Source organism: Eschscholzia californica, unplaced genomic scaffold, assembly GCF_041429995.1.
Source record: "Eschscholzia californica isolate CP2 unplaced genomic scaffold, dmEscCali1.0.p SCAF_5, whole genome shotgun sequence".
Classification (NCBI taxonomy): Eukaryota; Viridiplantae; Streptophyta; class Magnoliopsida; order Ranunculales; family Papaveraceae; genus Eschscholzia; species Eschscholzia californica.
Window position 1 is genome coordinate 51060483 of NW_028238472.1, and position 13204 is coordinate 51073686.

The following is a 13204-nucleotide window of genomic DNA, read 5'->3' on the forward strand; positions in this document are numbered from 1 at the left end:
AAAAAATGTGTGAATTGGAAATAACAAAAATAGTAAAAGTACATCAAGTTAAGGATAACTCCGATTTCTTCACCACTAAATGTATATCAAATCTTCATTCTTCACTATATTCACTATAAGCTTTCTTTCTGAACCCAGATCTGAAATTTCTCCAAAACCCATTAATCCCTGTTCAAGAAAAAGATTTATTTTCCCTTAAATTTTCATTGAATCTGACTTTTCTAATTTTTTCAAGAAATCAAACCATTCCAAAATATTTTCAAATCTGATCTTTTCAGAATATTTCTTCACCATTAAACTTTCAACAAATTCGTCCAAGAAATCAAACCATTTCTAAAACAATAACCCTTGGTCTGATTTCTTTATCATTAGATTTTTATCAAAAGAGTGTATTAATGGGTAAAAATTTTTGGAAAGAGGGAGAGTGATGAGAACGAGAAATGAGTGTAGAAATTTTTAGAAAGAGAAAGAAGAGAGACAACTCCTCTGAAAATTTCTTAGAGAGAGAAGAAGGGGAAATATCTTAGAGAGAGAGATGTAAGGAAATTAAAAATAAAAAGGGTATTAACGGTATTAAGATAGAAAGGCACATTTTCTGTTGTACTCGCGGGCCCACCAAAAACCTTACCTATTGGACTCGATTCTCATTTCCTTTTTGGGTTGGTGGTAAAGCTTATTTACCCTCTATTTTTTGGGCCTTTGGCTCATTCTTCCGTTTTTCTATAGAATTTTTTTTTGGTTTTTGTGTGCTTTTCTGGTATAGATTTTCGAAAACTAACCCTCGCTGCAGCCAGGGTTAGTCTCACTGCCCATGCTTAGATGTATGTAAAGGATTTGAATTCATGTAAATGAATTTTTTTCATAAGAGATAACTCAAAGACATTTGGGACGAGTTTGATTAGTGTTGAAAGGTTTCGGAAGTGTTTAAGCTAAAAAAAATATATATATATTTTGTCACCAGTTCAGATTATTTTCAAGTGGGTTAGTAATAATTATTAAGTAGAAATCAATATTTCATAGTTGAAAAAGTCAAAATTCTCCCAGACTGGGCATATGTCTAAAAGGGTAACCAAGACTCAGATTCTCCAATCCGAGACTTTCAAACTCTTGTATCGTCTCAAAAAAAAAAAAAAAAAACTCTTGTATCGGAGAGCTTTGGGGTTGGGTTGGAGTCAGACCGAGAATAAGAGTGCCGATTGCCGAAGGTGTTTTGGGTACTAATGGCAAGAAATAGATGTGTCTATAGACAATCTCAACGGAAACATCTTTTTTAATCTATGAGATAAGTGATTTTGGGCGGGTCCCACTTTCTAAATTTCATTATATGGTTTTGGCGGGTCCCCCACTTTCTAAAATTTTTAGTAACTCACAAGAACCGACTATAATTTCAACAAAAAAAAAAAACAAGAACCGACTATAAATTCAAACTCAATCCTCTCCCTTCTCACTAAAACTCTCTCTCTCTCTAAAATTCTATTTGTCTTAGAATCAAACCACATAACTTCGATTCACTTGAAGATTCAATTCAGATGGAAAATCGAGGTAATTTTGCCCTATTTTTTTCAAGGTTTATGATGAACCATATGATTTGTGTCTATTGTTGATTCCTTCCACTTGAAAACCCTAGTTCTCTATCTAACTATTAGGTTCTTTTGATTCTCATTTTCAATTTCTTTGTAATTTACTGGTTAATTGGCACCTCACTCTGAAACCCTAGAAGAAAGATGGGAGAAATAACTAAAATGAGAAGAAACATCCTTTGATTTTGCCTTCTTAGGGTTAATTTTCTTGGTAATTTTACAGGGTTAATTGTCCACCCAGAAGAAACATCAAAGGAAGAAATGGAATCGAACTCCTTTATAAGGTATAATCATGTAATTTCCACTTTTCATCTTTCCTCTGATTTCTGCTTGATTGTGATTTTGGTGAGTTGGGAAGTACTTTTCTTGTATGGATATCAATCCAAAAGTGTAATCATTTCATATCTTAATAAGAAACTAAATCTATGATTCGTATTCGATTAGTGTTTCTGTGGACGAAGAAGAACAATCGGAGACGGAACTAAAACCTAATATGGGTAAGCAAAAGGTTCAGATGGAATATATACAAGACAAAGAAAAGAGAAGGGCGATGATCTCGAAGAAACGTAAGAGTCTTTTCAAGGAAGCTGCTGAAATTTGCGTCGAATGTGATGCTAAGATTGCAATAGTTACTTTCGATAATGATTCTGGCGAGGTGCATGCTTTCGGCCATGATTCTGTTGACTCGGTACTTGATAGGTACTTGAATGGTGTTCAAGAAGAAGAAGAAAACAAGAAGAAGAAACCAGATGATTATCAAATAAGTGTTGGTGGTGAGGGTACTAGTAGTAAGTTTTGGTGGGAAGACATAAATGTTAATGAACTATCGTTCGAAGAAATACAAAAACTTAGGAACAGACTGCTAAATACGAAGAGAAATGTCCGCATGAGAATCGAGGAGCTTGTAGCATCTTCTTCATCCTCATCAGCAGCAGCTGAAGCAATTGTTGATTCTACTGCCGATCCTGCTGCTGCTCTTCCTATTGGTTTTCGTCCCGCTCTGCCATCTCAAAGTGAAGATGCTTCTGTTTAGTTGTCATAGAGAAAATGAAATTTTCACTTCCTTCGGGATTGAGATTCCAAGGTGATTTTGATAGTTTCAGAATGAATGTATATATATAGTCTATGTTTTAAATAAGTTTTTACGCCAGAAGGCGGTTTGCTCTCTCACAAGGTGAGGCGTCTCGTCGAGCCATACACCTCGATTCGTGAAGGCATAAGAATGTTTGAAGTAGGCATTGTGGGGGAGATGTTTTCTATCCTCCATTTGCTGGTCGAACTATGCGTTTTCTTTTTCGAGCCTTCTTCTTTACCAATTCTACTTAAAAGTCACATGAAACCTTTAGATGTCCGAATCCCTAAATTAATGGACATTACAGCCAGAAAAGTACCTGCCATATACCACACTACCACAAACGAAGGATCTTCAGATTGATTCGACGGAGATTCAAGTGTGATACAGATATTCATTATCCTGAACTAACAACAAAAGAGAAAATGGTATTTTCTTGAACCCATTTTTATGTGGTCCTGTTAATATATAATAAGACTATACTTGGAAAATGTGACTTACCTATGAGACGTGCAACGACAGCCACCACCCATTCGGCGTTTACACTGAAAGTTGTAAGACCACGCAAGTATCCCGTGCTCAACCCAATGACTAGATAATCCCAAACTTGAGAAATATCTGCTTTGAAAACAACTCCAACCCACCCCATCAAGAAAAGAACCTAGCTGAAAAGTATAGAAACCTTTAATAAAATCACTACTAATAATGGAATGCGCTATAGAGCAGGAAGAGAGAATTTAACACACTTAAAAAACTTTTGTTTTTTTACTATTTGGGAGAGACCATGTTGGAGGGGAGATCGTGGTAGAGTGTGATGCCTCAAGACTTAATAGTCAACGATATTGTTTCCATATTTCGCACCTCACACATGTGCGAGATTTTGCTTTAGGTGAAGGCTCCACGAACTCACCCAAAAAGTCTTGTCATTTATTAAAGTTGAGCGTACACCTTACACCCTAAGCTCTGGACACTCTTAGGAGCAATGTGAGACTATCACATAGAGAATCGTGTCGTCGCTTCTAACACTAGCAACTGAAGGGCCTGATAGCTTTTGCTATAAATACCTCGTTAAATTCTATAAAAGAAAGTACTTTTTTAACATTCTCCTTTATGATACAGAATTAGCACACAAACAACTCACTATTTGATTTTCCAATTGACCTAAAAGATGTGAAAAAGAAATTTCCAGGGAAAAAAACATGAAAAAATTTACCTCAAAAAAATTTGTAAAATTGTTTGGGCAGTTTTATAGGGCGTCCCAATTTTATTAAAGCCCCCACCGCAGCCCACGTCCCCACCCTTTTACTAAAGGCCCCCACTCCAGCGGCCCAACCCACGTCCCCACCCTTTTACTAAAGGCCCCCACCCCAGCGGCCCAACCCACGTCCCCACCCTTTTATTAAAGCCCCCCACCCCAGCGGCCCAGCCCACGTCCCCACCCAACAAACACATTGATTCTGTCAATGACAATTGACCAAACATAGTCTTAAGGCTCCCCTTGCAATGGATGTAAAAATCTCTTTGAGACATTAAAATTAAATGTTTCTATATCCTCTTTAGATTTGGCTTAGATTTTGCATTGTAGAGGTCTTTTTAAAAAAAAATTAAAATTATAGGTGACGCTTAAAATTTTAAGATCCAGTCTTACCTTGGAGATGCTCTTAGGTTACAAATAACATCAGGGCGCTGATGCTTTACTAACCTAGGAAGAGAGAAATAGGGGAAAATTTAGGCCAGCGCTTTTGGGGAAATCTAAATAGTTTTCGGGGTATGAAGACTTGGTTAAAAATTGGTCTATTTTGTTTGACAATTTTATTTTGTAAGTTGTTAGAGGGAAATAAAAATAAAGAAAGAAAAAGAAGACTTTCTTCTGTACGCGGCGAGGCCTAATCACCACTCACCTCACTCTCTCTCCACCTCATCTTCTCTCTCCCCAACAGACCGGATCTGATCTGTTCTTCAACAAACCCGAACTCCGGCGAAGGGGTTATTTGAGCGAATTTTTTTTTTTTTCATGGTCGTCGCCCAGAAAATTTAGATTTCAAACTAGGTACAATTTAGAATCTCCAATGCAAGACTCAAGAAAATCTCTAAAAATCCTATGTGTCAAGTGTGAAAAATGGATCTCTTAATGACCTCTTTCCTATTTGGCCATTTAGAGACACTCTATTTCACGACAATTCCTATAATTCACTACTTGAACGATAACTAATCAATATATACGAAACGCTCCAGATTGTTGTTTGTATGTCAATGGAAGATTAAAAGACTTTCGACTAGACAACGGCAAAGTGGTTATGATAATGCGTTTGGTTGCAGGATTCTTAAGTAGAATTCCTATCAAAAGTAGAAGGTAAGAATTAAGAATCTTTGGTTTATTTGGCTATTAAGAATCTTATGACTCTTAATCCTAAAGATTCCTGATTCCAAAATTTATATCGGATCAAAATCCCACCCTACCCCCTAGGATTTGCTAGAATTTTGGATTGATAAACCTAGATTTCAAACTTAAAATCGACAAAGAAAAAAATGAATTTCCTTCAAAAAAGAAATGCCCAACTAAAATCGTTATTTTTTTTTTTTACTGAAACTCGATTTTTCCGACAACCTTTTTTTTCCCCGAAAACCGATTCTTCTCCAAAATTTTTTTTCTCAAAACTTATTTTTCCTTGAAACTATTTTTTCTTCGAACCTGCTTTTTTACCGAAAAATCGTTGTTCTTTTCTCAAATTTTTTTTTTCTTTCTCGAAAACCGTTTTTTCGAAAAAAACCGGTTTTCGAAAAAAAAAGGTTTGATGAAATCTCGGTTTCCGCAAAAAAAAGTCAGAATTTTTTTCGGGAAAAAGGGCTTTCGAAGGAAAAATGACTTTCAGGAATAACTTTTTTTTTGAAAAAAAACTATTTCACAAAAAAATTGGAAAATAGTTCTCGAGAAAAAAAAAATTATGAAGAAAACGAATTCTTATAAGTGGCCAAACAAACAAACAACTATTACTTGGATTCATGAATCCGTGGATTTTAACAAGTAAAAGACTACAATAATATTATTTGTTGTAGTATACTTATTAATAATATTATTTATTAATTAGAATATAACATTATTTATTGTATTATACTTATTAATAATATTATTTACTAATTAGAATATAATATTATTTATTATTAGATACTTATTAATAATAATTTATTAATTAGATACTAATTAATAATAATTTATTAATTAGATACTAATTAATAATATAATTTATTAATTAGATACCAATCAATAACATTATTTATTAATTAGAATGCCAAGTAACATTTTATTAACTAGATACCAATTAATAATATCATTTATTACTTAAAATACTAATAACATTATTTATTCTAGAATACATATGAATAACATTATTTATTAATTAAAATAAAGTAATATTATTATTTATCAATTAGATACTAATTAATAATATTATTTATTAACTAGATACTAATTAATAATATTATTTATTAACTAGATACTAATTAATAATATTATTTATTAACTAGATACTAATTAATAATATTATTTATTAACTAGATACTAATTAATAATATTATTTATTAACTAGATACTAATTAATATTTTAAACAAGGAAATCGAACAAGAAATCAACCACCTCTTGAGTCTATGTGTCGTAACAGCCTAGTATCTTCTTGTTTATGCCCAACACTCGATCGATCTCCCTCACCTGAGCTAAGTTTAATATCTCCAAGAACTTTATGACACTACTGTAAATCTCGTGATATGAGTTAGGGGTATGTATCTGTAGAAAAAGTAATTTACTGTATACTGTTATCTATTTTAATAATATGTGTCAAAATGGTCGTAGTTTACCTTTGTAAACTTTAATCGTAGCATCTTAACAACGTTATGGTGCCCCCGGGGTGCAGCAAGCTGCACCGGGGTACCTACGTCATTAGAGAAATCATAACGTAGTCCTGTGGAAAGTATACGTGAGACCACTTTTGCATTTCCTGCAAAATACATCCATCATTAGTTGCAAATATAGTGCAGGACCATATGCTAATTAAGTGATTATTTGCAATACTAGATTTTCAGATGCTAATATGTCCCAACATTTTTGTTCAGCAACCAATCAGTTTAAGATGCTACAATAAATGGAAGTAATGGAGAGAACAAGACAGAAGATAATGAAGGTATCAACAGGTTTAAATAACTGAAGTTCAGGTTTAAAAATTGAGTCTGGGATGAAGAAGCTATGGGGTTCTTCAGAAGAGCGTTTCGCACCAGTAACAGTTCGATGGCACCTTTGACCACAAGATGAGTAAAGTTGTATGTTTTATGGTTTAAAGAACTCTTCGGATTGATTTGTGGATAAGGCTCAAATGTTGGTTCGTAAACATTGTTCCACGCTAAGTAAGATAATTTGGGTCATACTACTAGTATCCTACCATGCTTCGCCTCTACGGGGAGTTTGAAAGCAGATTGATAAGGAAGGAAAAAGACATAAATCAAACCATTGGACATGATTCAGTATTGCTAATATTACCATCTTGTCCTGGTTAGGTGTGTTAGGTGTACTTTCAAATAATATTTATGTCCAGAAAAAAATATATAACTAGTGTTATGTTTTCGAATAATTTTGCTTCCATAGAAATGGAGGTCAATTAACTTTAACGGTCATGCTACTTTCCCAAGGAGATTGACAAGGAGCTTGACATAATGATGAGGTGGATGCCTTTCATAAGTAAGAAAGTGGATGAAAAATTTGTTTAAATCTGAGTCGTTCGATTTGAACGGTTCAGATTTGGGTCATCCACTTTCTTACTTATGAAAGGCATCCACCTCATCGTTATGTCAAACCCCTTGTCAACCTCCTTGGGAAAATAGCATTTCCCTTAACTTTAAATTGTGGCCACCAGACAATGACATTTCTCTGTTGACCTAGAAACCCAATTCGAGAAAACCCATTTTTTTCCTATGTAACATAAACAAGTGAAGTTCATAAAGGCAATAGTATATGAAATTCGTTCTAGATGGATGGTGGCACCTTGTAAAAACTGTGTCTGGGAAGAAGAAGCTACATTATCTAAACCGTAAAATCACCATCATTATCGTCTTCTTAAGTATCAGTAGCATATCTATCGTCTTTTTAACTATTCTAATTAGATAGCGATAAATAGCATTCAATTTACCTTCGAATGCCGCCTTTTGAAGTGGACTGAACTCAGATTCAGCTAAATCTGAAAAAAGACAGAATCTGATTTAAGTTTAAGATTGAACTTAATTGAATTATCCTATCACTAATCCTATGCCTATCACTATTAGAACACTAATCCCATCATTATCACTATTAGAACACTAATCCCTTCACTATCACAAATTAGGGTTTTATTTCTGATCTGAATTTAAAGATCTAGGGTTTAGTAGCCAAGAATCTGATTTTCTGACCTGAATTTAAAGATATGGTTCTATCATTATCACTATTAGAACACTAATCCCTTTCCTATCACTAATTAGGGTTTTATTTGTGATCTGAATTTAAAGATCTAGGGTTTAGTAGCCAAGAATCTGATTTTCTGACCTGAATTTAAAGATATGGTTCTATCATTATCACTATTAGAACACTAATCCCTTCCCTATCACTAATTAGGGTTTTATTTCTGATCTGAATTTAAAGATCTAGCGTTTAGTAGCCAAGAATCTGATTTTCTGACCTGAATTTAAAGATATGGTTCTATCACTATCTCTATTGAAGGGATTCACTATCACTAATTAGGTTTTTTTTTTCTGATCTGAATTTAAAGATTTAGGGTTTAGTAGCCACGAATCGGATTTTCTGACCTGGATTTAAAGACCTGGTTCCATCACTATCACTATGAGAAGTCTCTAAAGCCTAAGGAGCAAAGATGAAGTAAGGAGAGAAAAACTCACCAAGGGTATTTTGGTCATTTTGCACCTACGAGGTCAAAATATAGTTTAAGAAAGTCTATGAAGTCTCGGGAGCATGATGATCACTTTGGTGAAGACTAGAGATGAAAAGGATAAGAAATGAACAAGTTAGGAGATAAGGGTAAAATAGTCATTTTGCAACCTTGGGTCAAGTTATAGAGTCCATGGGTCAAGCTAGAGCTAAATGGAGTCAAAGAAGAAGTCAAAATAGCTTGAAGAAATCAAAATGAGTAGCTAACTACTAAGAAAGGGCAAAATGGTTTTTTGGTAAAAATAGAAATAAAATACTCTAACTTGGTCTCTAGACTTCATCTTCTACCTTGGGAAAGAGAGAGAAAGAGGGAAAAGGAGGAAAAATTAGGGTTTGAGCTTAAAAAGAACAAGAGAGAGAAGGATTATTTTTAAGTGGGTTAGTAATGATTAATTAGTAAGTAGAAATTAAAATTTCACATTTGAAGAAGTCAAAATGCTCCTACACTGTAACACTGGTATGTTAAAAGGTTAACAATCTTTGGTTGGAATGGTAAGAAGTATAATCTTCCAACTAAAGGTCAAGGGTTCGAGGTATACGCTGAACAATTATAAAAGAAAAAAGGTATCGGGTTGTCCAGTTTTCAAACTCTTATCCTCCAGCTTTCGGATTAGGCCATACCCAGAATAAGTTTACCCTCTTAGGCCATGTTTGGCACGCGGGAATCGCGTGGGAATGGAATGTGATTCCTGGGAATCACATTCCTGACTACTGTTTGGCTCGCGGGAATACAGGGGTATTCCTATTCCTGAAGGAATGAGATTCCCTCCAAATGGGGTAATAGCAAACCCAGGGGGGTGGGTTTGTGATTCCCATTCCCGGGAATGATTTGATTTAATATTTCTGGACAAAATAATCCTTGATAAAATATTAGAATGACTAATATTAAAATCGTCATTCTCATAATATTTTTACTAAAAAATTAAAAACCTAGAGTTTCAACCACCACCATAGCAACACACACACTCTCTCTCTCCCACCCTCTCGCTCGAACATAACTCTCTCCCTCTCTCTCTCCATATCTCTAGTTTTTTTCTTCTCTCTTGCTCTTTGTTCATTAAAAATCAATCTCATAACATTTAAAAAAAATTAGTCGAAACCTTATTTATTTTAAATAAATCTTTATATACAACTTAACTTAGTGTATTACGTTACTATTTCATATCTATAAATTTGAATATATAATACTAATTAAAATATATATATAACAAAGTTGACCTATAATTTATGTAGTTTAAGTAAAGGATATAACAGGACTTTCGTAAAAATTTACATTCCTCTTCCTACACAAACCAAACAACAAGTTAGGAATCCATCGGGAATGGAATTCTTATTTTTGGTTGAACCAAACATTAAACCAAAATAATCTGATTCCCAGGAATCGCATTACGGGAATGGGATTCCCGGGAATGACATTCCATTCCCGCGCGCCAAACATGGCCTTAGAGTGTCGATAAAAGGCGTCAGTCGCACTGGAGTCAAGAGGTGTTTGGGGTGCTAATGGCAAGAAATAAATGTGCCTATAGACAATCTCAACGGAAACATCTTTTCTTCTTTTTAATGGTAACCATTATATGGACAAACAACTTTTTTATATGGACAAACATAGGTTGGGGGCAAATAACACAGTCAAATTGAAGGACGTAAAAGTAAATATCTTTTTTTACTTCTTCTTCATCTCCACTGTTATCGGCTCCCACACATCTTCACCGGCCACGCCATTTCTAAGGCAATCAAAGTTTTCTCTGACAATTGAGAAACTTCCAAAAATCAATTGGTCTGATTTGAGGGAGAGAGAAACCCTAAATTATTTTTAGAAGGAAGGATGGAGAAGAGTGATTAAGGAGATATCCAACCATCTTCTGTGAATTTAAGATGAATGAAAAAGGAGGCAATAATACACCCTGATTCTACTTGACTGATGAATCATCCAAGTCCATCAGGAGGAAGTCAACATCCTCTAGAAGAGTCAGATGGAACTGGTTGGAAGATTTCAGAAACTATTAGGTTTAAATTGATCGAATAATTTATTTATTTTTTGTTACAACGATCAATGACAATAGTTTAGTTGAATTGAAGAGAATCTCTCTTTCTTTGTTTCTCTCACTAGAAATATCTCTGTTTGTAGAAGAAAGAAAAGAGATTAGGTTAAACTTGATCATAATGGGAAGAGGAAGGATTGAGTGTAATAGTAAAAACAAGATTAACAGACAAGTACTGTTCGCAGAACGTAGAAATGGACTTTTGCATAAAGCTTATGAACTTTATGTTCTTTGTGATGCTGAAGCTGCTCTCATCATCTTCTCTAACATAAAAAATTGAATGAGTTTTGTAGTAGTTTCAAACTTCCAGGTATAAAAACAAAAAGGAATATCATGAAAAGCTTCAATCCAAATTTCTTCTTTCATTTTCTTTTTCTTTCTTCACGTTTTCACTCAGATTCCAATTTTCAATCTTTTTTGTTTTCTTAACTATTAGATTTATTAGTAGTTCTCGATGATTGTCAATAGTTTTACTGTTCTTTTGCTTTTGAATCTTTTGGCTCTTTCATATTTGTTGTATGAAGTGGTTGGAAAAGTGGCAGAAATTTCCCTACACATTTCAATATAAAGATGAAAAGGAAGAACAATGGAGAAGATAATATGCTGGTGGTGGTTGTCCAACAAATAGGATCACCGGTGAAGGAGTGTGTACGATGAAGAAGGAAAAAGAATGAAGTACTTCATTTTAGATCCTTTAGTATGGTTTTGTTATTTACGCCCAATATATTTGTCCATATAAAAAAGTTGATTGTCCGTATATTGGCCACCTTTTTAATTTATCAAATAACTGACTTTGGGCTGGTCCCACTTTCTAAATTTTCATTTATATAATTTTGGCCGGGTCCCACTTTCTAAATTTCGTTTCTTGCTTTTCGGGTGGGTCTCAATTTCTAAAATTTCATTTATATGGTTTTTGGCGGGTCCCACTTTCTAAAATTTTTAGTAACTAACAAGAACCGACTATCTTCAAGACTTGAACTATAAATTCGAACTTTCATTCCTCTTTCTTCTCACTAAAACTCTCTCTCTTTCTCTCTCTCTCTAAAATTCTCTTTCTCTCTCAAAACTCTCTTTCTCTCTCAATCAAACCAGATAACTTGGAATCACTTGAAGATTCAATTCAGATGGAAAATCAAGGTAATTTTGATACTGTTTTTATTTCTTGTTCGATAATTTTGCCCTAATTTTTTCAATGTTTATAATGAATGAACCACATGATTTGTGTCTATGGTTGATTCCTTCCACTTCAAGTAACTGTAACTTACATCCTCATTTTGAAAACCCTAATTCTCTCTCTCTCTCTCTCTGGAAGTTCTTTTGATTTTGATTTCTAGGAGTTGAATTTCTTTGTAATTTAATGGTTAATTGTCAAAGAGAGGTCCTTTTAAGTCCTCACTCTGAAACCCTAGTTCTCTCTTTCTCCCACAACATCCTAATTTCTTCGTAATTTTACAGGGTTAATTGTCCCCCGAGAAGAAACATCAAAGGTAGAAATGGAATCGAACAACTATATCAGGTATAATCATGTAATTTCCACTCTTTACCTTTCCTCTGATTTCTGCTTGATTATGATTCTGGTGAGTTGTGAATTACTTTTCTTGTATGGGTACCAATTCAAAAGTGTAATCATTTCATATCTTATTACTAACCTTAATAAGAAACTAAATCTATGATTATGATTCGTATTGGACTAGTGTGCCTGTGGACGAAGAAGAACAATCGGAGACAGAGCTAAAACCTAATATGGGTGAGATGGAATATATAGAAGACAAAGAAAAAAGAAGGGAGATGATCTCGAAGAAACGTAAGAGTCTTTTCAAGGAAGCTGCTGAAATTTGCGTCGAATGTGATGCTAAGATTGCAATTATTACTTTCGATAATGATTCTGGCGAGGTGCATGCTTTCGGCCATGATTCTGTTGACTCGGTACTTGATAGGTACTTAAATGGTGTTCAAGAAGAAGAAGAAAACAAGAAGAAGAAGAAGACAGATGATGATCAAATAAGTGTTGGTAGTGAGGGTACTAGTAGTAAGTTTTGGTGGGAGGACATAAATGTTAATGAACTATCGTTCGAAGAAATACAAAAACTTAGGAACAGACTGCTAAATACGAAGAGAAATGTCCGCATGAGAATCAAGGAGCTTGTAGCATCTTCTTCATCCTCATCAGCAGCAGCTGAAGCAATTGTCGATTCTGCTGCTGATCCTGCTGCTACTCTTCCCGTCAGTTTTCGTCCGGCTCTGCCATCTCAAAGTGAAGATGCTTCTGTTTAGTTGTCATGGAGAAAATGAAATTGTCACTTCCTTTGGGATTGAGATTCCGAGGTTTTTTGGCAGTTTCCGAATATCATCACACTGACTCTTTGTGCATTTAATCTCTGAGTTGAGATATAGATGCTATCATTTGTTTTAGGTGTGTTTTCTTCTTATTAGGAGTAGTTGTTTATGATACTTGTGGAGTATCAAACAACAATTTCATGTAATAGCAATGGTGTTCCCTAAGTTCACATTTTTAGTTTTTTAAATATATATGTGGTTTTCAGTTCT

General features: G+C 34.3%; 2 protein-coding genes and 1 long non-coding RNA gene across 4 annotated transcripts; 2 read left to right on the plus strand and 1 right to left on the minus strand.

Annotated features, from left to right (window-relative positions):
• Nucleotides 1–1412: 1412 nt before the first annotated feature.
• Nucleotides 1413–2743, plus strand: LOC147540332 (agamous-like MADS-box protein AGL21). The gene is made up of 3 exons (XM_086642230.1): nucleotides 1413–1542; nucleotides 1804–1864; nucleotides 2025–2743. Exons 1-3 carry the CDS (start codon nucleotides 1530–1532, stop codon nucleotides 2611–2613), a joined length of 663 nt encoding a protein of 220 aa, XP_086498356.1. The 5' UTR covers nucleotides 1413–1529; the 3' UTR covers nucleotides 2614–2743.
• A 3713-nt stretch (nucleotides 2744–6456) lies between these two features.
• Nucleotides 6457–8070, minus strand: LOC147540333 (uncharacterized). The gene is made up of 2 exons (XR_015225387.1): nucleotides 7536–8070; nucleotides 6457–7303 (listed from the first exon to the last, which is right to left on the minus strand). It is a non-coding gene; the product is annotated as an uncharacterized LOC147540333 (long non-coding RNA).
• Nucleotides 8071–11601: 3531 nt separating this feature from the next.
• On the plus strand, nucleotides 11602–13204 carry LOC147540334 (MADS-box transcription factor 51-like). 2 transcript variants are annotated; one of them, XM_086642231.1, is made up of 3 exons: nucleotides 11602–11794; nucleotides 12113–12173; nucleotides 12352–13204. In XM_086642231.1, exons 1-3 carry the CDS (start codon nucleotides 11782–11784, stop codon nucleotides 12929–12931), a joined length of 654 nt encoding a protein of 217 aa, XP_086498357.1. In that variant the 5' UTR covers nucleotides 11602–11781; the 3' UTR covers nucleotides 12932–13204. The 2 variants fall into 2 exon arrangements, with proteins under 2 accessions (XP_086498357.1, XP_086498358.1); XM_086642232.1 differs by having other exon boundaries at nucleotides 11609–11794; nucleotides 12113–12183.

Coding starts and splice junctions, on each gene's coding strand:
- LOC147540332 (XM_086642230.1), top strand. Junction 1,865..2,024: donor GAATCGAACTCCTTTATAAG/GTATAATCATGT, acceptor GTATTCGATTAG/TGTTTCTGTGGACGAAGAAG.
- LOC147540334 (XM_086642231.1), top strand. Junction 12,174..12,351: donor GAATCGAACAACTATATCAG/GTATAATCATGT, acceptor GTATTGGACTAG/TGTGCCTGTGGACGAAGAAG.